The sequence below is a fragment of the Schistocerca serialis genome, chromosome 11 (assembly GCF_023864345.2).
Source record: "Schistocerca serialis cubense isolate TAMUIC-IGC-003099 chromosome 11, iqSchSeri2.2, whole genome shotgun sequence".
Lineage (NCBI taxonomy): Eukaryota > Metazoa > Arthropoda > Insecta > Orthoptera > Acrididae > Schistocerca > Schistocerca serialis.
This window is the reverse complement of record NC_064648.1, coordinates 195,075,644-195,100,568: the sequence shown is the minus strand read 5'-3', so window position 1 is coordinate 195,100,568 and position 24,925 is coordinate 195,075,644. Positions and strand designations below refer to the sequence as shown.

General features: G+C 39.5%; 1 protein-coding gene across 1 annotated transcript in view; it reads left to right on the top strand.

Annotated features, from left to right (window-relative positions):
- Nucleotides 1-22,840, top strand: part of LOC126426648 (uncharacterized) — a 38,710-nt gene extending 15,870 nt beyond the window's left edge. Inside the window, exons 3-5 of the mRNA XM_050088534.1 lie at nt 54-232; nt 11,141-11,255; nt 22,720-22,840. Of these exons, the coding sequence (XP_049944491.1) occupies nt 54-232; nt 11,141-11,255; nt 22,720-22,840 (415 nt within the window). The remainder of the gene's footprint in view (nt 1-53; nt 233-11,140; nt 11,256-22,719) is intronic.
- The last annotated feature ends 2,085 nt before the right edge of the window (nt 22,841-24,925 follow it).

The following is a 24,925-nucleotide window of genomic DNA, read 5'->3' as shown; positions in this document are numbered from 1 at the left end:
TGGGATCCACATGTTACACGTATGTACCATATGTATTATCCCCCACATTGCAGCGAGTACTTCTACCTGCACTGCGTGTCGTACCTGTGGGTCGTCGTGCTGGGATTCCTGCTGACACTCATCGTGGGTGGCGGGTGTCGCCTGCGAGGGGGACCGCAGCATGCCGCCGCCAGACCCCGACCTCTTCGTGCCGCCAGTCCGGTGGGCACTGCTCGCGAGGAGAGGGCGCAGGGTGAGTGGCAGTGGTAACAGTGGCAGCACTGTCTCCAGCTGAGCGATGCCCTGACAAGTGATTAGGCAGTCAATTTCAAATATAATCTGTTTGGAGACACATCTACTGTTGAATGAAAAGCTGTTTTAGTGGTGGAGTTAATTATGAAGTGTTTCTGAAATAAACCTCTTTCACTTGTATATGAACTATTATGGGAACACAAAAACTTTCGTGATTTCAAATCACATCTTCAGGTGTACAAGATAGGAAATGTACAATGAACATTATGATAAACAGATAGCTATCATGATGATCACCCCTTCCCTGACACCCTTAGTAAGGCCAACAACTTTGCCTCCTACCTCTCCGATGTATTTTCCGTCCCCGATGATCCCCAGTTCGATTACTCCCTTTTCCCGGATATCCGCGATCTAACTGACACCTCTGTCCCTCCCCTCACTCCTGGTTTCCAGTACTTGGACAACATTGCACACCCGGAACTCAATTCCCCTATCACTACACAGGATCTCATTGCTACACTCCGCACCAAACTCTACACCGCTCATGGTCACGATCGTGTCACCTACCGTCACCTTCGTGAAGCTCCTGTCTCTTTCCTCTCCACCCTGGCTAGGCTCTACAATGTAGTCCTGTCCACCGGTTACTACCCCAACCTGTGGAAAACCTCCCGTATCCTCTTGTTCCTTAAACCTGGCAAACTGCCGTCCGCCGTCTCCTCCTACCGTCCCATCAGTCTTACCTCGGTCTTCAGCAAGGTCCTGGAATCTATCCTCACCCGCCGCATCCACCAGCATCTCCGACAGCACCGCCTCCTTCCAGTTACCCAGTGTGGCTTTCGGCCATCCTTCTCTTCCGACGACCTTCTCCTCCACCTCACTCATCTCCTTTCCGACCAGCTTAATTCCCGTCGCTCCACAATCTTCCTCTCCCTGGACCTTGAACGTGCTTATGACCGCATATGGCATTCCGGTCTCCTCTTCAAGCTCCAATCCTTCGCCCTTCCAATTAACTACGTCCGTCTGATCGGCTCCTTTCTCTCCCATCGTCCTTTCTATGTCACCATCCATAACACAGATTCCTACACCTTTTTCCCCTCCGCCAGTGTGCCCCAAGGCTCCGTCCTCTCCCCCCTTCTGTACCGTTTGTACATGGCGGACATGCCGCCGCCGTCACCCCCCGTCCACCTTCTCCAGTTTGCCAATGGCACCGCCTTCCTAGCCCTTGCCCCCACCCTGCAGCGCTCCCAACACCTTCTCCAATCCCATCTTGACCAGTTCACCGCTTGGTGCAACCAGTGGTTGCTCAAGGTCAATCCCTCCAAAACCCAGGCGATCATTGTAGGCAAAACCACCCCTTCCTTCCGCCTCCTTGATTTCTATCTCACCATCTATGGCCGTCCTATCGCCCTCACTCCCAACCTTAAGTACTTTGGCGTCACCCTCGACTGTCGCCTCTCCTGGACTCCCCACCTCCGGACAATCCAAGCCAAGGCAAGGTCCCGACTCAGTATCCTCAAGCTCCTCTCCGGCCGTACGTGGGGTCTGGACCCCTCCACCATCCCCCACACCTATAAATCCCTCATCCGCCCTATCCTTTCTTATACCCATCCGGCTTGGATCTCCGCCCCCCCTACAATTATAAATCCCTCCAAATCCTTGAACGCCATGCTCTCCGCCTCGCCTATTGCATCCGTCTCCCCTCCCCCACGCGGATCCTGTACGATCTCATCCCCTTCCCCCACCTCCTCCTTTTCCTTGAAAGGATACGGATCCTGTACACCTCCCGTAAACTCGATCCTCCTCACCCGTCTCCCCAGTCCTCTCCCACCCCCGCCCGCTGCCGCGCCTGTATTCCCACGCACCCACCCGGTCTCCATCTCTCCACCCTCCTTACCCTCTCCCAAGGTGGCTTCCGCCAGCTCCCCCTCCCTGATGCTGTCCTCCTCCCCTCCATCTACCCCTCCTACCAACTGTGATCCTCCCTCCCTCTTCCTGTATCTGTTCCTTTGGGCACCCTCCATCTCTCCTCCCCTTCTCCCCACTCCTCCCCCGGGCCTCCCCTCCCCTGTCCATCTGCTCCTCCTCCCATCTCCTCAGCCATTGGCATCAATGTTCTCCCCTCTCCACCCTCTCCACCCGCCCTCACCCTTCTTCCCCTCTTGGCAGGTCCCCGGACTCGCACACGCTACGTGGACTTTCGCGTGCCGGAGATCATCGCCATCAGTGTCTCACGTGTGTGACGTTGTTTTGTGTTTTTAGTGTCCACCGTCACGCTTCTACGTTCACTTGTGCCGTCGGATTCATCAGTGTTACGTGCGCCGTGTCAACATGTTTTCAGTGTCGTTATCGTCGAGTGTGAACGGCTCCGTGTTTTTGTGTATCTGTGACCACTATTTTTTGCCCGTCACTCTTTTCATTTTAATTCTCTGTTCTTGTACTGTTATTGTCACCACTATGGCTAAAGAGCAGCGTCGCATGCTGCTGCCAACCTACCTGATTGTTCAGGTGTTAAAATAACAATAAAGAGAAAAAAAAAGATAGCTATCCTAATAACCTATGCTGATGACAACCAATATGAAATACACATCAGTGAAATGTTTAAACCCTGATACAAAAAGGAATGGGAGTCGACAACTCAAAGTAAAGTACTGTTACCCACAACAAGCTGGATGTTGTAATTCAAATTAACAGGTTGAAAACTGAAATATTAAATGTGCACCTACCTACAGTTAAAAGAGCAAAATAACAAAACAAGAAAAGTAAAAGCCCCAGCTAGATACATTGAGCGCCCCTGGTTATGAATCCTCACTTCATACTGGGAAGCTGCAGACAGCAATGCTTCAGCCTGCTCAGTGTGCCAGTGTGTTCATGTGTATTATGGAGGGAACTACCATCACCGTGTATATAGCAGGGAAAGCCACAAACATTTTTATTCAATCTAAATATCTTGGGAATGTTTGAGGCCTCTGTTACACAGCATAATCATATAAATTTGTGGATGTCAGAGCAATATATTTTCTAAAGCAAGCAGCAGATTTCCAACTTTAATAGACAGTTATCCAGTGAAGAATCACAATACTACAACGTAAAAGTCCATGCAAGAAAAATATCAGAGCTATAGGATCTCATGCAAGACCTCATGGAAGAATTACAAAATGTGTGAAAATAAATATATTTACTCTTATATAAATGGTATGCAAATAAATGAATACTTGCTTTCCAATTAGTAATCAATCACACCACTTAATACCTCAATATTATGAACATTTGTTGGCTGCTTTCATAGAAGGAGTAATAACTCCATACACCAAAATTCCAGAGTTTATTTCTCAAGTCATTACTCTTTCCATTCACTGCAGTATTTTCAAAAATGACAGTCCTGTGATGCAACTTCCTTGGGGGTGACAATCTCCCATCCCCATGCATCAGTAATTACATAAAGATATGCATTGGACAAACCAATAATATCACTTTTTATCCACTGAAATAACGCCTTTCCAGCATTTCCATAGTTTTGATATAAGCACGCTGTAGGAATGTCATTTTTAAAATGGATTATTTCTCTGTGTGTAACAATCTCCCTTACCTCACAAAAAAGACTTTGCATTTCAGACATAACACAGACAGAATTGTATGAGGTAATGGAGCAGGATGAAATATAAATATGTGGTACAGTGGGCTGTGTCTTCTGCTGTGCACTTCATAATGAACTTCAGAATTAACTGAAATGTGTAATAAGTGTAATCACTAGAGATGAAATCAGTGAAGATAGGAGGGAGGTCTCGAAAGTTCTCTGCCTCATATTGAAAAACGTGCATTTATGTTTGCAGAATGTTTTTCATCATAATCTTCTTTAACATTAACATATTTCATCCAGTGAAATTTCATCTTTGTAGTGTACCATTGGAAGGATTCTCTTCCACATCTGGAGTTGCTTCTGTGTTAGGTGAAAAATGCTGATGAACAAGTGTAACTTTGAATTTTAAGAAGAAATGCAAGTCTGAGTGAAACATGCCAGGGGAATAGGCTGAACTTTCATCCAACACTTCACAGTGCATATCTAAAAGTAAATTATGTCAAGGTTGTCTATTTACTGCCATTAGGGAAACTCCATGATATACAGTCACTGCAAAGAAACTTCTGAACAAACAAAGATTACTGCATAATAGGTGTAAAACAAATAGTAGGGCTATAGATAGATGCATAATGAAATGCATTTGGCTGTCAAGTTATCAATTAGTGATGCCTTCAATGACTACCATAGCAGAATATTGTGAAAATGACATTTTACAAAAACCAAAGAAATTCTGTTCCTGTGTAAAGGCTGTTGATGCACAAAGTTAGCGTCCAGCCCTAGCGAATGAGACAGGAACTTAAATTGAGGGTAGCAGAGCAAAAGCTGAAATGCGTAACTACAGTTTCAAATTTCCTTTGCAAAGTAAGACCCAGGAGAATTGCTCCAATTTAGTCCTTGTACCACTGAAAAGATGAATGAAAGAAGTATTGGTGCCAGTGGCGTTAAGAAATGGCTGAGATTGTTAAAGCTGATCAAAGCTCCAGGCCCGATGGAATCCCTGTCAGATTCTATACTGAATTTGTGGCTGAGTCAGCCCATCTTCTAAGTATAATCTATTGTAGATCCCTGAAACGAAAAACTGTGTCCAGTTCTTGGAAAAAGGTATAGGTCACACCTACCTACAAGATAGGTAGTAGAAGTGATCCACAAAAATGTCATCTAATATCCTTCACATCAATATGTTGTAGAATCTTAGAACATATTCTGAGCTCAAACAAAATGATGTACATTTAATAGAATGACCTCCTCAATGCCAGACAGCAGGGCTTTCAAACCAAACTTTCACTTTTCTCACATGACATATTGAAAGCTTTGGATCAAGGAAACCAGGTGGAAGTGATGTTTCTTGATTTCTGAAAAGCATTTGACTTAGTACTGCAGCTTTGCTTATTGTCAAAAGTATGATCGTATGAGGTATCAAGTGAAATTTGTGACTGGATTGAGGACGTTTTGGTAAGAAGGACACAGCATGCTATCTTGGATGGGGAGTCGTTGTCAGATGCAGAAGTAATTTTGGCTGTGCCCCAAGGAAGTGTGTTGGGACCCTCGCTGTTCTTGTTGTATGTTAATGACCTTGCAGACAATATTAATAGTAAAATCAGGATTTTTGCAGATTTATTTATGTATTATCATCCCAATGATCACATTTGTGATGTAGGATTTGTCAGGGGACATTTTAACAACTATATAATATCTTTACAAAATTTGTATCTGTGCTAAATTCATATTAATCTATCTTATGTTTAATACGATGTACAACTAATAAGTGTTTTTATAACGTAATTTATTATGCACTGATGTAATTTCATTTGTCACATTATCTTAAACATATATTTTATACAGTTGCGCAGAGATATTCACTTATGCTGTAATAGCATTTGTCAGGCATGTGGTTCTTTAGAACAGTTTTAAATTTATCCTCATTTTCCAGCTCTTTGATATGTTTTGGTAGTGCATTAAAAAGTTTGATGCCTTGATTACATACATGTTTCTGGCTTCAGGTCCTTGTTACAGCTTGTATGTGGACATCTTTACATTGCCGTGTATCGTAATTATGGAAGTCTTTATTGGTTTTCATTTTGTCCTGATTTCTTTTGATCACCGACAGACATTTCAGAATGTATAATGATGGAATTGTTAAAACTATGCAGTTATCTGTAATGAAGTACTATCTGAAACATAGTGGGATAAATATTCAGTTAGATCTTAATAAGATTTCAGTGTGATGCAGAGATTGGCAATTTTCTCTACATGTTCAAAAATGTAAAATTTTGCACTCGACAAAATGAAAAAACTCATTACCCTATTACTATAATATCAATGAGCCACAGTTCAGATTGGCCAGCTCATACAAATACCTGGTTGTAACGATTTGTAGGGATATGTAATGGAATATTCATACAGGCTCATTTGTGGGTAAAGCAGCTGTTAGACTTTGATTCATTGGTAGAATACTGTTGAAATGGATTCAGTCTACACAGGAGATTGCTTACAAATCACTTGTGTGGCTGGTTCAAGAATATTGCTCAAGTGTGGGACCCATACCAGACAGGATTAACAGGAGATATTGAACGTACATTCTGACAGCTATTGAACTATATGAAATAAAATCATCGGAACTTCTGAACGGCTTGCGTTAGGATGTTCAAATTACATGGTTGGCTGCAGGGCAGGATGGGAATTAGTATGTGGATACACACAGGTCTTTCACCATTTGCGCATGAAAATGTCACAGTACAGTGTGCCTGAGTGTATAGCACTTGTAAAGGCCTACCATACAAGCAATAACACCCCAACTGTGCTCCGAAGGAAATTTGCAACGAGTTCAAGCTGAAGACAACTAGTCCAAGTGTGCTAACAATCAAGAATTTGATTCGCAAGTTTGAGAGAATGGGTTTTGTCATGAGGACAGTGTCGGCAATATCGGTCATCGAAAAAGGCTGAAAACATCGAGGATCCGTGTGCTGTGTTTCAAACCGGCCACAGGAAATTGATCTGATGAGCTGCACAACAGGTGGGAACCAACCGGAGAGAATTGTTGTTGAAACATGCGTCTCTTCCCATACAAAATTCAAACCCATATGCCGTTAAGCCCCAAGGGTATGGAACAGTGGTTGTGTTTCATCAGCAGTATTGTCCACAGAACTGACAAACAGGACTTTGATCTGATTATTGTTCGGTTTAATGGAAAAGTGCATTTTCATTTAGATGAGTCCGTCAATAAGCAAAATTGGTGCATTTGGGGGGACTGAGAATCTGCATTTCATTATCGAGAAGTCTCTTCACCTTCAATGGGTGTCTGTGTGGTGTGCAATGCCCAGTCATGGAACAATCGGTGCCATATCTCTTGCTGGCACAGTAACTACCTAACAGTATGTGAATGTTTTGTAGGACCATTTTGTCCCCATTATTTAAAGTGTCCCTTATTTCGACAATAAGTGGTTCATGCAAGACACAACTTAACCCCACAGAAGCAGGAGTGTGTTTAACGCCCTGGAGGAGCACTTTGGGGACCCCATTCTGGCTCTGGAGTACCCAGAGGCCACTGGCACAGGCCACATTCCCCTCATCCAGATTCTCTGGATCTGAAAACATGTGACTGCATTTTGTGGGGCTATATTAAAGACAAGGTATACACAATAACCCCAAAACCATTGCCGAGCTGGAAAACGCCATTTCGGAGGTCATCGACAGCATCATTGTTCAGACAATTCAACAAGTCGTGTACAATTTCGCTATTCATCTGTGCCACATCATTGCCAATGTTGGCAGATATATCAAACGTGTCATAACCTAAATCCATATATCTGTAGTGACATTTACATGTTGAATAAAGTGTATGCATGCCGTAGTTTGTAACTAATTTACCTTTTTTTTTAATATAGTTCAATAGTTGTCACCCTGTATACAGAGCAGGGCAGCACAAATAATCACAGGTTTGTTTAATCCGTGGAAGACTGTCAGAGAGATACTGAAGGACCTGAACTGGAAGACTATCAAAGATAGATGTAAAATATCCCCAGAATGTCTACTGACAGAGTTTCAAGATGCAGCTTTAAATGATTACTCTAGGGATATACTACAATCCCAAATGTATAACTCACACAGGGACTGTGAGGATAAGATTAGAATAATTACTGCATGCACAGAGGCATTCAATCATTCTTCCCGCACTCCATACATGAGCGGAACAGGAAGAAAGCCTAATAACTGGTACAATGTTATGTATCCTCTGCCACGCACCTCACAGTGGATTGCAGAATATGGATGTAGATGTAGATATGAATTTCAATTATGTATGACTCAATATAGTGTAAATAGTATAAAATATGCAACATATCTTCTCATTGTAGAAGAGACTGTGATTACGTTATCAGCCTTATTTCTGCAGCAAAGCTCTACAATCCTTCCCCCCCCCCCCCCCCCCCCCCCCCCCCCCCCCCTCCGCCTGCAAATACTCTCCTCCAACAATTCATTGCTGCCTCAGGATTAAGTCCTCTCAATCAAACTACTCTTTCTGTCTAGTTGTGCAATAAATTTCTTTTTTTTTCCATAATTTGGTTCTGTACCTCCACGTTAGTCTACCCATCTAATCTTCAGAATTCTCCCATAGCACCATGTTTCTTCGCAGAAGTCCATATTGTTGACATTTGACTTCTATACGGAGCTGCACTTAAGAAAGATACTTTCAGATGAGACTCCTTAACACTTAAATTTGTGTTTGATGTTAATAAATTTCTTTTTTTGTGAATAATTACCTTCCTATTTGCATTTTACATCCTCTCAATGTAGGTCATTGTCATTTCTTTTGCTGTCCATATAGCAAAACTCATCTGTAGCTTTCAGTGTCTCATTTCCTAATAAAATATCCCTGCCCCCTCCTTATTTTATTAGGCTACATTCCACTAGCCTTGCTTTACTTTTATTGGTGTTCACCTTGTAACCTCTTCTGAAGGCATTATCCATTCCATTCGACTGATTCCCCTAGTCCTTTGCAGTCTCTGCTACAATTATGATGTTATCAATAAACTTCAGTTTTTTGTCTGCTACCTAAATTTTAATTCCCTGTCCAAAATTGTCTGTTTTCCTTTTCTATTGCTAAATGTGCAAACTGAGTAACTTAGGATATAGGTTAAAACTTGGTCTCATTCCTTTTGTGTCCTTCAGTTCTTCTCACTGCAGTCTGGTTTGCTACAACCCTGACTCTTTCTTCTCATGCTTTTTAATTCCTATACCTGTACTCTGGTTTCTTTACAGACTGTAAGCTTGTGCACCCTGAATTTTATTCCTGTTACCGTATTTACCCGAATCTAAGCCGCACTCGAATCTAAGCCGCACCTGAAAAATGAGACTCGAAACAAAGGAAAAAAAGATTTCCCGAATCTAAGCCGCACCTGAAATTTGAGACTCGAAATTCAAGGGGAGAGACAAGTTTTAGGCCGCACCTCCAAATCGAAACAAAGTTGGTCCATTGTAATATGAGACACAATTTAGGTCGAATGAATGACAATACAGCTACAGTAGTTTGGTTCGAGTAGTAAGCTTTACCAGGTAGCCATTGCTATGCGTCAGGCGCTCCGTCCATATTTATACGGGTACCCTTCCTTTTTCACGTGCTTCGTTTGGTTTGAATCGATTGCTTATTTTGTTTGATCTGATAAGTGCCGTTTTCTCAGTTATAGGTGTTTACATCACTCTAAGCTGAAAATGCATCACTGTACTGTGTCATGCATTGTTTGTCGCATTCTGATAGTGCGTGTTTATGGCCTGTCGCCGTTCGCGGCATGGCTTGCTTTTGTGCGCGCTACCGCCGCTTACAACTAAAAAGAGGCGAATCGTCTCATTAGCGAAGCAATGTCAAGAGACTGCTATTTGTTGTTACTTACACTGCTGCTTTCTTTGAGAATGATCAACAAGAACCAAATAATAGGCTGCGTATGATAGAACATGTTCTGAACGAGAGTTAGGCGAAAATTTTTCTCCGTTTCAAAATCTTTGCGGCCGCTTCTTTAGTACATCAAATTCTGCACAGAAATTAGAGTCATCTTAGATTTAAAAATCTAGTCAGTTGCCATGGTTCATTTCTGACTGTATCACTATTAGGCTAAGAATAATACGAATATAAACATGACACGATAAGTGTATTCTTCCGCGTTTGCTGTTGTATCACTCTAGTTTCGTAGTTTATTAGGCAGACAGGATTTAAATGAGATAGCAACAAACACGGAAGAACACATGGCAAAATGTTTATATTCGTATTATTCTTATTGTGAATGATGAAGAGAATACTGCTTGTGATTCACATTTCATCAGGTTACTATTAGCAACCATCTCTTCTCACAGGTAGGAAAAAATTGAGAACGTAGAGTTGGCCATATTGAAAAACATCCCAAACAGTCTTGCCAGTCAGATTTTCGTAGTACATTGGAATGCTGCTACATTCGAAGATGAACAATACGGAATTTGTATTTACTTGGTTGGATAATGTATGAAAATGCAGTGGTCGAAACTCGGGGCGGAGAAAAAAAAGCTCGTCTTCCACCTTTTTTTTAAATTTATTTACTGACGCAGAGGTTTTGGTGGCAGTATTTATCTTTGTGCCTACAAAGCATGTCTATGTAGCGCTACATATATTCGATGGCAGAAGTTAGTTGTGGCGTCACCTACCAACATTTTTCAGAACTTCCGCTTGCTTTGCACTCGATTCTAAGCCGCAGGCGGTTTTTTGGATTACAAAAGCCGGAAAAAAAGTGCGGCTTAGATTCGGGTAAATACGGTATCTTAGCAACTTCAAAGAGGAGATTCTCCTCTGATTTGGCTTGTATGATTCTTTCCATTCGTCTATAAATAATTTGCTAGTAGTTTGCAGTCATGAATTATTAAACTTATTGTTCATTTGCCTTCACGCCTGTCACTTGCCTTTTTTGAAATAGCAGTTATAACATTTTTCTCGATGTTTGTGGATATTTCACCTGTATCATATGTCTTGAACACCAGGCAGCATAGTTTTGTCATGGCTGACTCTTCCAAGGAGCTCAGTATTTCTGGGGGAATTTCATCTATTTCCAAGTGCCTTGTTTTCGCTTACATCTTTAAATGTTCTGTCCGACTCTTCTCACAATGTCATATCTCCCATATCATGTTCATCTACTGCCTCTGTATATATCCTTCCACATTTCAGCCTTCCTTTCTTTGCTAAATATGAGTTTGCCCTCTGAGCTTTTCCAAAGGTTTCTTTAATTTCCCTTTACACAGCATGTATGTTTCCCACAACCACGTAAACTGAATGTCCAGTGTGTGTGACTGTTTGTTTTCCCTGTTATTGTGTTGCAGGTGCTGATTTGTGGGTTCCCAGCCTGAGACATTCCAGCCTTCCCTACAGAGGCTGCAACAACTTGGTCTATTTATTTTCTAGTTTTGTAAAAAAGGAAAAAATTATAAACACTCAGTATTGCTCGGTTTGCAATAGCTGTGCTTTTTATTCTCAGTTCTCTTCTGTTCAGCTGAATTGCTGCAAATAATGAAGCGCTGCAACTGAAGTTAACTGGTATTGCAATACTGCGCAGTGTAGAAACTTTCACAAATGTAACATTTCAGTGGCCTTATTAAATATGGGCAATTGCTTACCTGGTAAACTGTGAGCAAAAGTATGACAATAATTATTACAACATTGGAAAAAGTTCTGACCAGGAAATCAATAATCGTGTGATGAAGAACAATACTACAGGAGGGTGGAGGCATTGGATGGTGTAAAGATGGCTGAATAATATTGTTGAATGGCATAGAAAAGATGCCTCCAAAATAAAACTAGTTGCCTATAAAAGGTCACAGTTACAAACCAATCACAAAATTTGCACCTGTACATTTTCCATCATATTTGCTGCACTGTAATTATTTTTCTAGAGCACATTACACTTTAGAAGAATTTGTCTTGCCAAAGTAAATTTTTTTAAGGTTAAAACCATTTTGCCATTTCAGCTTTAAAATTTTTTTAAATATGAATGTTTCTGTATTTCATCATTCACTCACCCACTGTCAGCTGATTTTTGGCACCTGTAGTAAATTGAGTAATTCGAAATCAAGCTGCATCTGTACTTCACTCTTTTGAATAATGCATCAGATTAAATAGAACTCAATACAACACACTGCATTGCTATCTGCACCACTTCCATCACGGCTGAACTTATACAAACACATATTGCATAAATGGCAAAGAAATCAACAAATATGGTATTTCTAATGTGGGTTCAACTTGTACAGTGTAAAAAGAATTTAGTGGTAAACATGTTTTTCATCCATTCATTCACACATTTTGTTCTGGCTCCACATTAGGGGTATGGAGTGAGTTAAAGTATTCATTAAAAGGTGTGAGTAGAGACATGAAATTTGTCGAACATTTGCTGTTGTGTTATCCCTGCTTTTTTCAAGTCATCTTTACTGTCATGACAAGTTCCATTGTCTGTATTCTAGCTTTACTGCTGGTTTTGTACAGCTCCGCAACTTACCTGGTTAATCTGGTTGACTGCATTCTTTTAATATCCCATAGAAGTTCAGTGCATACTTTTACATGTGAAGAAATACTGATCTAATTTAGAATCTGCTTGTTTGCTTCTTCATCCATCCTTTTTTTAACAAAATAATTTGTGATTACTTTCTTCTCTTCTATATTTCCTCGGTGCCTCTTTGCCCATTTTAAATACTTTGTCAGTGGGCTACATCCATACTGTTTTCAAAACTAGTTCCTAGAACAATTTATCCAAATATTTGACTCAAGAATCACTTAATTGTTTTGTATTTAGTTTCTAGAATTTTGTTTGGCAGAATGTAGTTGGACATTAGCAACATTATTATTTTTTAAAGGAAATTACTGATCTTCTTATCATACTACTAGCTGCTGTTTTTATCTAATAGTTTTGTGTAAATTTGCACAGAACAGTGTCATCTGCCTACAGAACATTAAAGTTAAAGCACAGTTTAACATATACGGTCATGATATTCATTGCTGTGGGAACTGTTACCATCTGCAAGCTGGAACAACACTAGTGCACATTGCAGCGAGAAAGCCTGCAGGATTATTGCTTTTGACATTTTATTGTAATGTCTGTGTGGTTTCACCTTCAGCAGCATCTGTGGAGGCATATGTAGTACATTAAATAATGCAGGTATTGCGTTCCAAACAGCTTTCCTACATTACATATTCTCTGATTTGATTGGAACTGTAATGGAAAGAGTTAACATCGTTGAGTAGATACTCAACATGGGTGTCTTTCTGCAAAAAGTCAGTTCTTCTGCTGTTTACTAGTACTTTTTGTTCTTAAGACCTTAACCCAAAACATCTCTCAAGTATGTAACAAGAAACATGTCTCCTAAAGCTTGTAATATTGTTATCACATATCCCCACATTAGCTGACAAAAATTAAGTGAATAGTCAACTGTTTCATATTACGAGTAGATGCAATACTATTGAGAACTTACAGTATTCAAAATGAATACAAAACATGTGTGCAGTCATTTAGTAAGAATCTTGAAATGATTTAATATTGTGACATCAATCACGATGTTCATGAGTATAAATGAAAGATTGCAGAAAATGCAAACAAAAGCAATTCAGAGAACTTTTTCGAATGTTGGCTGAGCACGATTGATGCACTTATGAGACCACCAGTTCTTTTTTTTATGCTGGGTACTTTATACACATCTTCTTCTTTTCCCTTCTATCATTTGGTATGCCTCTAAGAAGTCATCAAATAAATTCTCCTGTGTATGAGATTTAATAGGCATTTGCACCAAAATTCGATTTTTGCTTTTAGTAGAAACATTCCTCTTTCCAAAATATTATGCTGAGCTGTTTTTCTTGCTGTAACAGACCGAATGTTTCTACTTGAAATTATCTTTGCCATAAAATTACTGTGTTTGCTGTGAGTAATTAGCTGTGGTACAATTCACAACAGGCTCTCCTTCCAGTAAAGCACTGATTGTCTTCACCAGTATCACTCCTGTTTCATGGTGACCATCAGCTACTAAAGTCAGAATCGGCATTAGAATCATCAAAAATGTTATCGTTTTTCCCATTTTCCTCTTCGTCTTCTTTGGTTCAACTGCATAAATCTTATTCTTCTTAGAAAGTTGCTGCATGATGAAGTCAAAAATAACAAATTCACACATACAATAAAATGCTATAAAATAAGAATACTCAAAATAGCAACTGAAAGCAAAATATGTAGTAACTAGAAACATGCAGTGTATTGGACCTACCTAATTATTACACACAATGTGAAACGTGGTCACACAGGCACTCAATTTTGCACTAACTTCTAAATAATATGTCTTATTAATAGGCTGACAAAGTCAAGCTCATTGTTGGATGTTGCTTTACACGCCACATGTTTTAGAATGAATGTTTAAAATGAATGATGGGTCTGAGAGACTATTGTTTTGGGTCAAGGGTTAAAGAAAAAAAAAACATTCTTCACCAAATATCTGTAGGCTATAAGGGAATTATAAACAAACTATTCTGTAACGGACTGTTTTATACCTCCCAAGGCCATTAGGAAACTAAAGAAAGACAAATGTGGTCTCACCCACTCTTCCTTCTTTTTCTTTCTTAGTTAGTGCTTATTTTTACGGCAGTACATGAAGTTCCCTATTGTAAAAACTGTTGGAAATCAACATAAATGATACTGTTTGCACTAGTCTGATACCATATTTGTAAACGTAGCTTTCTGTTGGCTTGGAATGCTGCTGTTGCAATATATAACAAAAATGAGTCGGAATGTCATGACTGTATGTGTTAGACCATAGTTAAACCCGACTAATTATCAGTGTTGGGCATTTAAAACTCCATTGTTCTGATAACCTGTAAGTGTGATGGTACCACTGCACCTTAGTTTTGAATATTTGGAGATTTACAGTTCTCTACCTGATGTCTGTTGACAACCTTCCAAAAACATTTTCACCAGAACATAAAACTCAGTCCCAAACCCCAGTTAGGAATCATAGTCTACATGAAAAGCATTTTTACTTCTAGTATTTTGGCAGTTTGTCCTAAATTCATTATTATTTACCTCAGATAAGACAAAAGAGTGAACATATGTTTATCTGTTGATGTTGGTTTTTCCACTTTACTCAATATTCTCACTATAGACTAAGTACTTTTTTGGCCTCTGCTACTCTGCGATAGAGCCTCAATTGGTAGTGAGTGTGCTTTGTGGATGTTTCCTAGAGTGGCTGCTTCTGCCTGGCGATCCATGACTCATATCAGCCCGAATTGCTGCAGGCTCTCCACTATGATGGGATTTACCGTACACAGTATGTGAATTAATGAATGAGTGAAGATTATGCCACAGACCAACATTGAGTGAAAATGTGCGAGGTACACTGTTACCAACCACTCAAATTCCACAGACTGTTTTCATTTTTTACCGCAAAACACAGTAAGTTTTGTACACAAATAGTGTTCTAAGAATTCTGGCTGTGATGAAAAACAGTGACAACATTGCATTGCAGACTGAAGTACAGAACTGCAAAAATTAGCCACAATGTTTACTACTTTACCTGTATGTGCATCCACTGCCTAGAACCTCTTCTGAATCATATGTAGTTTTCTTTTTGTATTCCACTAGCTATATAATCCATCCAAAACTGTCATCACATCACATTTTGGAAAATGTGGCAAAGGGACCAACAGTATCCAAATAAATGTCAGGCCGATTTATTTTTTAATGTAAAGTATTACATCATCCTCCACAATTTGGCACCATCGCCATGACATTCCGCATGTCGTTATCCCTTGGCCGGACATTTTTCAATATATAGCCCCTCTGTCTTTCATTAAAGTTGCATCCTGTCTCTGGTAATCTGTCCACTAGTTAACACTGTCTTCAGTTCCCACTGAGTGGCTATAGGATTTGCAGGGGGTACACTGATTGCACCACCAGTGAAATAGGTGTGGGTTACAAAACTATCCCCAGTCAAAAATAAACTTTTTCAAGACAGTGGTAAAACCTGCTCAGCTCACAGTTAATGCTTTCATGGCCAGTTGTCTTAGTTGCTAACGAATCTTCCAACTTGTGTGGTTAACATTTTAGGTCTCGCATTTTGTCCAGAGCTGTGTTTTGACATCTTCAGAGATGCTCCTGGTGCCACTTTGTTTTGCCGAATGAAGAGTTAGGCATTGGAAAGAGATGTAAATACAAATATTTCATATACAGTGATGAAATATTGTCCACAGCTATATAGAGAAGCCATCAAAGTACATAAATACATGGATAATTTTAACAGAAAAGAAGCCAGGAGACTTAGTGGTATGTGGATTGATAAAAATATTTAATAATGAACATACAGCACTGGAATTGTTACAGATCATAGCCCTCTAGACAACACAACTATTCAACATAGTTGCCATGCATCACATCCTCAATTGACATCTGTAACATATGTTGGAACAGCAGTATCTGTTTCTCTGTAACCCGACTCTTTCATGCAATACCACACACAGCTGATGTCGACTGCAGCATCACTGCACGCTTGGTTCATGGATGACATAAAATCAGCTTTAAAACAGTGGGTCAAGAAGCAAAATACTGAACTATTCCAAACCGGCTTTGATGCATGTTTTAAACAATGGCATAGATGCACTGTCACAATTTTAAATACCAGTGTTATGCAGGGACACTTTGGCCAATGATCTGTACTAATTCTGCTGTTCTTTGTCCACTATTAATTTCTTGATGAACAGTAGCTCCAAAGAATCAATAGTTAAGTTTCATTTTTGCTGGATGTCTGTCAATAACATTAAAACACATACCATGCCCCCTTTTCACAATATTCATGTCACATGCCTGACCTGAGTCTCAGCAAGACATGGCAGAATCAGAAGCAGCTGTGGAAATATCTGACTCTGCTCTGTATGACATGTCAGGGCCAAAAACATTTGTGGACCACGAAAGTGCAACCCCAAAGATTTGCCAGCAATTAAAATCTTCTCAATCTGACTGTCTGCTGCCTCGTCTCTATTACATTTTGTATGTTACTTCCTAATCCTTCTAGCAATGTGCCTTTGGCATCTCAAGTAATGTAATTTGTGTCCTAACAAAAATAAATATTCTAATAAAATACAGTTCTCAGTGATGAATGTCTTGTCAGAAAATCACGATTGGAACATATCAAGTTCCTAGAAAAACAAAAATTACATTAGAAATACAGAAAACTCTGCCATTTATGTCGCCTCCCAACTAGTGTTGTCAGACTCACTCACTACCAACTTTGGTCGATTTTCTGCTTGTCCCAGAGCTTAAAAATGAACATAAACAGTCTCGACTGCAAAAAACTTTATTTCTGTAGTTATCGGTTTCTGTCAGTTACTGACCACCTTCAGACCACATATAATGCTGACAGGTGTTGGCAGAGAACAGAGCAGGCATTACGAACTGCATTAATGTCAACTGCGGAGTTTTGTGGAGTCCATACGACCTACCATCAGATAGTAACGGAAGGAAACTAGCAACCACAAAAATAACGGTTCTTGTGGTCGAGACTGTTTATGTACATTTTAAAGAACTAAAGAAAACTACTGTTCAAGAAAAATGTTCTCAAAAATTACTGTCCCAAAGCTATCACTGTTTTGAAGTTTTGGGTTGAGAAAGGAGAGATGAATTTGAGGTGGGCTTCTGACTTAATAATTTCGATCTCTTTCTGGTAAACTGTTGAAGAGATTTCATTTTGTTCCAGAGTGCAATAGATCTCGAAGATATGCTTTGCAGTTCTGGCACATACTGTAGCTGCATACATTCTCAATATTTTGTGGTTGTCACGTTTTTTCACTGGACATGTGAAAGGCTGAGCAACAGCTTCCTCCCACACGTAGGAATACTCTATATTACAGATACTGAAGGGTACCGGATATTGTATAGAGGAAGTAATGACTGTGTCCTAGTCATTTGGTACTATGACAACCAGATTCTTCGCAAAGAAAATTAATGAGAAATCCTGATTTGGGGGAAAAATGGCCTCTGTTGGGTTGAAGGTAAGCTATGATGGTCAGGTAGTAAAACAATGAGTGACTTTGAGCTCATGCTAGCTTTCTCACAAAAATAACCTGTGTCAGATGACAGAAACTCTTTCTGCCATAAACTTTTTGGAGACAGGATTTTTTTAACCATCTAACTGTGGATTAGAGATATAACTGGGTGATGAAAATTTTGGGTTTTGGCTGTGGCTGCTGTGATACTGGTTTTCTCAGATGTACTTAATGTGGGTCATCTTCAAGGATCTTAGGGACACATTTAAACATGAAAACCCTTCTTTTAATGGCAGAAAATGAGATGAGTCCCTACTTGAGTGTACTGTGCATGAGTGTGTTTCGAATTAATTAATTCTAAAGGAAAAAATTAAAAAATTGAATATTAAGTTTCATAAATACTGTCACAAATACTGGCAACTTACCCGCTTTTAGCAGTTATTTAAGACTGTCATTACTCTCCGCTATTGCCCTGACCATCAGTCCTCACTTTCATTCTTCATCACCATCCATTTGACACCCACTACTAAATAAAAGCTGCCTCTTCACTTTGCCACACCTTACAAATTTTCACCCACATCCATTCCTACTGCTGCTGCTTGTCATTTTCTAATGTCATCTACTCATTTGTGTAGCTACATGTCCCACCCACCTCCATTTCATTTTGTTTTCATAAACATGTTTCCCATTTCCCACTGTTCCCTGACCCATATGTTGGCTTTCCTGTGTCTCCCACTAATTCCCAGTTTGCTTGCTGAGGATCCTCCCAACATTTGAATAGAATTCTCTTTAAAACTGCAGGTTTCACTCCAACTCCATGTACCAACCTATTATACTACACTCAGTCTAAAACAGAGCATTGGCTCAACAGAAATGCAGTTACCTCAGCTGGATCTTTGCCTGGAACTGTTAGCTGTTATGTAGTGCTGTTACCAAACCGGGCGGTCTTGTGTTGCCATACTTGTGTTTATGTGAGTTCCATCGAAATGTGAGGACACAAGTGGCTACAACTCACGAGAAAGATCCACTATTTTGTACTTGAAGTCCTAATTATTACTGTAGGCAAATTTGTTGGAAGCTCACTGATTACACTTATGTGGCCAGGAGTTGGGAGGTATTGTGTAATGCTGGACTCTTTGTTGAAAATGTTTGTTGCAATAGTAAAACAATCGCAGGCATATCATTTCATAAAGAGGACTTGTGCAGATTAAGGGAAGTTGTGTGAGGCCAAGAACTTGCCAATACAAGTGGAATCTTTTGGATAAGTGTTAAAATAAGAAAAAAAATTTTGGGTAACATAAATTGTGGGGAATTAATATATGAAAGCTGTACTTTGCTCCATTGGCATATTTGGGGAAAATTTTCTATTGTATCCAATTAATCTTCTCGTATTCCTCTGACACTGGGTGATCCATGTCATAAGAACTGAGGGCAGCCTTCTTCTGTAACCTTTGAACCAAATGTTGGTTCTCTTGGATTATCTCATGTCCTGTGCCATGTGTTTCATTTCTGTATTGGGTTGATAGTGTAGACGTTCCTTGATCAGTGTACTGATCTTACATCCTAACAGGCTTCACGACATTGTAACATGGTTCATAACATACCTCCATCAATTATAGGACCAATGCAGGAGTAGTGGCATGTCGTAATGGCGTTTGAAGGGTGTATCCTGTTGGTGGAATACTCTGGCTGCTCTTGACAGGCAGTGGTACCTTTGCCATCTAAAGATGGCTCCATATATCTAACATGTCTGTCCTTTGCTCTCCTACTTCTCCACAAGCTGTTCATCTTTCATATCTTAAAAAGACACATCACACTCAAAACTCAAAGTAAATCATTCCCAAAGGTAAATACTTGTGGTGAAGCCCCTTCTTTTTTTGAAAGATTTCCTTTATCAGATTATTCCACATGATATTTCTAGCAGGCCGCTACTTATTGTGGTAGCGTGGCAACCAAAATCACAGATAAGTAAATAAAAAATGAAAAATAATTAATAAATAATTAAAAAAAACCTCATCGAGTTTTCCATTGAGGTTTTTGAATATCCATTGGTTGGGGAAAGAACACTGATGAGCTGTATAGGGATGTATCAAACAGAAAGGAGTAAGAGCCACTTTAGGAAAAACTTGATTTAAATCATTCCTAATGTAGTTTGGTGGTTATTGGCTATGTCTTGTTGTTAAGTTATCTGCACATAAAAATGTAATGTGATAGTGTATGACTGCCTTATTGTAGTGGCACATGGGAACTGGTAATGGAAAATACTTTGACATGCTGGTGCATCCTTAGGTTCCTAATACCGTGTGTGTGTGTGTGTGTGTGTGTGTGTGTGTGTGTGTGTGTGTGTGTGTGTGTGTGTGTGTGTGTGTGTGTTTTTTGTGGTTCTACAGGAGTGTATGTGCAGTGTTTGTTGTACTTATAATTAAAAGAAATGTGCCAACAATATTGTTGTTTGAGGAAGATAAAAGTATTTCCACTTCTGAAATAACTGAGAAGCTAAGTTTCCTGGTCAGAATTTTGTAATCAGTTTGTATTGGAGTGTGTGTGTGGATGAATTCTTCTGCACATGGGTTTCCATTATTGTCATTGCAATGCGTGTTTGGCAATTGCCAACACACACAGACAGACAATATCACATGTAGAAAATGCACATCTCCATTGAGCTTTTGGTAAGTGCCTTTTGTGTGTCATTGTTAATTTTGCAGTTCATTGCAGTAGATTACTTGTTAAATGCCTAATTTGCACAAAAAGCTTGTACTCTTTCCAAATGTCTTCCAGCAACAAGAAGTGATGAAGAGAATGTGTGTTCAGTGAAAAAAGTTTATATTAGTGTTTAAGTGAGAGCATTTAGCGGTATTATAGTGACAACTGTGGTATACGGAATGTGTTAGTGATGTGGGGAAAGAATAATAAACTTTTTGAGAGAATAACTTATAACCTGTGCTGTAAATCTGCAGACCACTTCAACAATAGACTCCTACTCCATTCTTCCTTCCTCATGTTTTTATTATTGTTATTGGTTAATATAACTGTTAATTTGTTACACAAAAGATGTCCACTAAACTGCATTTAATGGTCATCACACAGGCCGTATTTTCACATCACTGAAATGTGCAAAGAAGATGGAAGCAGCAGTTGCATCTGAAAACAGTGAAAAGATGGCAGGAAGTAGTCTCCATATACTGGAGGTTCAATATGGTACATCAGGACCAAAGCTTCCTAGAGCTACTATTCAATGCTGAATACAGTGCTTAATAAGGAACAAGGAAATTATAGGAACATAATACATTGGGATGAACTGGTAGTAAACCTTTTAATATGCTCTGCGATTATGCACACTAAATGAAATACAGTGAATCAGCAGGGATGCTGCCATTTTTAACAATGCTGCTACTGACTCAGTTGTACCAGATATTCACTGTTCATCTTGTATTCGTAGCTTAATGTTTACTTGAGTGGATTTCTGTGTTTTGCAGAAAATGCTTCCCTACAACTGTAACAAAGTTGTTGCTGTAATGTTATATCACCAGTTGTGCATCTTTATAGCCCATACTGTTACTTGTCAGTAGCTGACAGTAACGTTTAAACCTTGAATGTAGGTAGTCAGGTCAGTTGTGGAGGAAGTGCATTCATTTAATTTTTTGTTTAACTGGTGGCAATTTGCAGTGTCATGTTTTGTGTTAAGTGGAAGCTAATCCACTGAAATAAATACAGGAGGTACATAAAGTCTGGGAACACTTTCAATTATTTATTGCACAAAAACCAAACACTGTACAGATATCATAGATATGTCATTTTGAAGAGAAACCATGAAAGTTTTTTTTTTTTTCTTCACTTATACCGCCACAGTGTAGTTTGGTAATTTGCTTATAGTCAGCGCCAGTCGCAAACATGGCAAGTTCAGGTGCGGAGCAAGCTTTCTGTGTGTTGGGAGTTCGAAATGACCTCCCAGATCCCCAGATGTCACTCTGTGTGACTTCTTTCTGTGGGGACGTATTAAAGATGTGGTGCATTTACCGCCTCTACCACGTGATGCAGGAGAGCTCTGGGAGAGAATACGGGAAGCGACTGCCACAGTCAACAATGCAATGCTCAGACAGGTATGGCAGGAATTTGATTACCATATTGACATCTGCCAGCTCACTCATGGTTCACACATCGAATGTTTGGGGGGGAAAAAAAACACTTTCAGATTTCCTCTTCAAAATGCCATCTGTATGACATTTCTACAATATTTAGTTCTTGTGCAATAAATAATTCAAAGTGTTCCCAAACTTTATGTACATCCTGTATTTTATTCCTTTAAAGAATTTTCCCAGTCAGCATACTATTAGTCTGTAGAAATGTCATTCCTCGAACAGCATAATTTCTCTGGATGTAACATACCCTTTTACTTTACTATAAATACTTTGCATTTTAAACACAGTACAAACAGATTTATACAAGCTACTGGAATTGGAAGATGTATCAATTACAACAGGAAGTATTTTGTGCCATGCACTTCAGACTGACTGCAGAATATTATGTAGCTGTGGAACTATCATGTTTTTTTCATAATCAGTCACTGTAACATATATAAATTATGTTAAAATACTCCCTCTGTCAACAAAGTTTCAGGACAGGTTTTTCTTTTTTTTTTTTTATTTCCAAGTTTGCAAAACTGAAAAATGTTGTTTTTATGTGACATGGTACGAGTGTGTCCTTGAAATGAACTTGGCCACATTGCCATGTAAAATCACTAAGTGACAGGACTGTGCTTAGCAACACGCTGTTTAGGTTTTGGTTATGGTCACACAATGAATGCCGATTGTGAGCAATGAATTAACATTATGTTCTGCTTTACGCTCTGGAAAACCACTTGTGAAAATTGGACAATCCCTCATTTCTGTCAAAGGTTATTACTGAGGAAGAAAGTTGGTGCTACCAGTATAGCCCTCACAACAAGTGTCAAAGTGCTGAATGGCGGAGACCTGGATTACCAGCCTAAAAAATACAAATCAAATGACAACCTTTGAGAATATGGGAAATGTTGACCACATCCTTTGATAGGGATTATTCGCCATGAGTATGCTCCTACAGTTCAAACAGTGAACCAAACTCTTTACACTGAAGTCATGAAACATTTACGACAAGTCATTTGATATCACCGCCCTGATTTGTGACATTCTCAGTACTGGTTTTCACTGCATGACAATGCAATACCCCAAAGCTGGGCAGACATTCTGTTATTGCCATCCCACATCAACCATATTCACCTGACCTTTCACCTCACAGTTTTTTGTTTTTTCCTTGTTTGAGTGAAAGGGTGACTGAAAGGAAAGCTCCATCAGGATGTTGCAGACATCCAACGGGCTGTGAGAAATGACCTTACAGCAATTGCAGTTGATAATTTTCCAAACGTTGGCCACTATGTATAGAGAGCCAAGGGGACTAATTTCGATAGGAGCTACGATAATTACTTGGTAAGTGTAATTTTCTATTTTTTTAAAATACCTGTCCTGGAACTTTTCTGACAAAGGGAGTAAATTCACACCAGAAACCAATGAACTCTGAAGCAACATACTGAAGAGATTTGCAAATTATGTGGCAACAAATTAAAATTAAGGCAGTTTTTAAAAAAATACTTTTATAAGCTCACCAGACCCAGAACAACGTGATGTGATAAATCTCAAATTGTTGAACCACTCTTTGTATGGTAAACTTTATCATTGCAGGCAGAATAACTTTTACTGGATGCTGCATTACACTTCCAAGTGACACAGATATGTGGCACTATTTTTTTCAGCACAGTTGCCAAGTCTCTGTAAACAATGGTCAGAACGTTGAACAGTTGTTCGGTTCCTCAACAATAGAAATCTGCTCCTAGGCTGTGGAACCATGCTGTATGAATGTTGACATTATTGGAAAAGCTCTCCCCCCCCCCCCCCCCCCACCCCCCTTGCCGAAAATTGCACAGTGGAACACCTGGAGTTACCAACTAGCATTGCCCAGGTCTGTTCGACCTTGGTCAAATTGTTGGCACAATTTCATTGCGGATGGACATGACATTGCATTTGGTCCATACACCAAAAGGCATTCACAGAAATTCAGTACACGACACCTTATATATGAACTTACAGTAAATTTCCAGTCGGTACTGTAACACACCTGTATGTCCTGGAAACCTGCAATGTGTACCCTTTCTGACAATGCGTCAATCTCCTTGGACAGTGATCTTTGCATGGGATGATATGTGTAACTTGTCTTCTAAGGTCCCTTCATGCTTACCACACCAGAATCCTGACCACATGTTGACATTTGCACGGCACTGCCCATGAAGTTTTTATAGAGTAGTGTTTTCCATTGCAGATTTAGTCAGAGCCACTGTTAGACTCTGGACTTCAACTACTTTCTTACCTTAAATTTTCTATACCATCAGATGTACAGCATTGATGAATCAACATACTGATTATTTCAAGTAATCCATTTCAATTTGCACTTTTTCTCATTCATATAGAAGACAAGGCTCACAATGCAGAAGAAAAATAATGTTCATTATTGTAAATTTTTAGCCAGCAAAGTTGTATGTAATTCAGAATTCTGTTGATTCTTTAGGCCATAAAAAACTAAATTCCAATCAAGCCATATTTCATTGCATTATGTTCTTTTCTAAATAATAATTCATTCTTACCTACATCTATAAGTAGTTAGACATCACCCAGAAAAGCCAGTCCACAGTTGAATGGACTGGCAAGTGATTGGGCAACAAGTGAATGGGCAACTACTATGTTGGAGGTGCCAGCATTTCAAGTTACTGTCAACAGGTTCATTTCATTTCTCTAGACAGCAAATAATGTCTTTTTTTTCCCTCACTGTCTTTGTGGGTGTTCTACCTTGTGTACTGAATAATATAAACAGTAATCCATAAAAATCACTGACTTATTTTGTAAAGTTTTTAAGTACAGTATCCTAAAACCATTTTACAAAAGTCCTGTGCCTCACCTCTTCTTCGGAGGTCTTCTGCGAACTTAATAACAGCAGACAACTAGGAATGAAACTTTCTGAAGTTCCAGTGTGCTCTACAGTTATTTTACTTCTCTATGTCAGTTTGAGCTGCCACA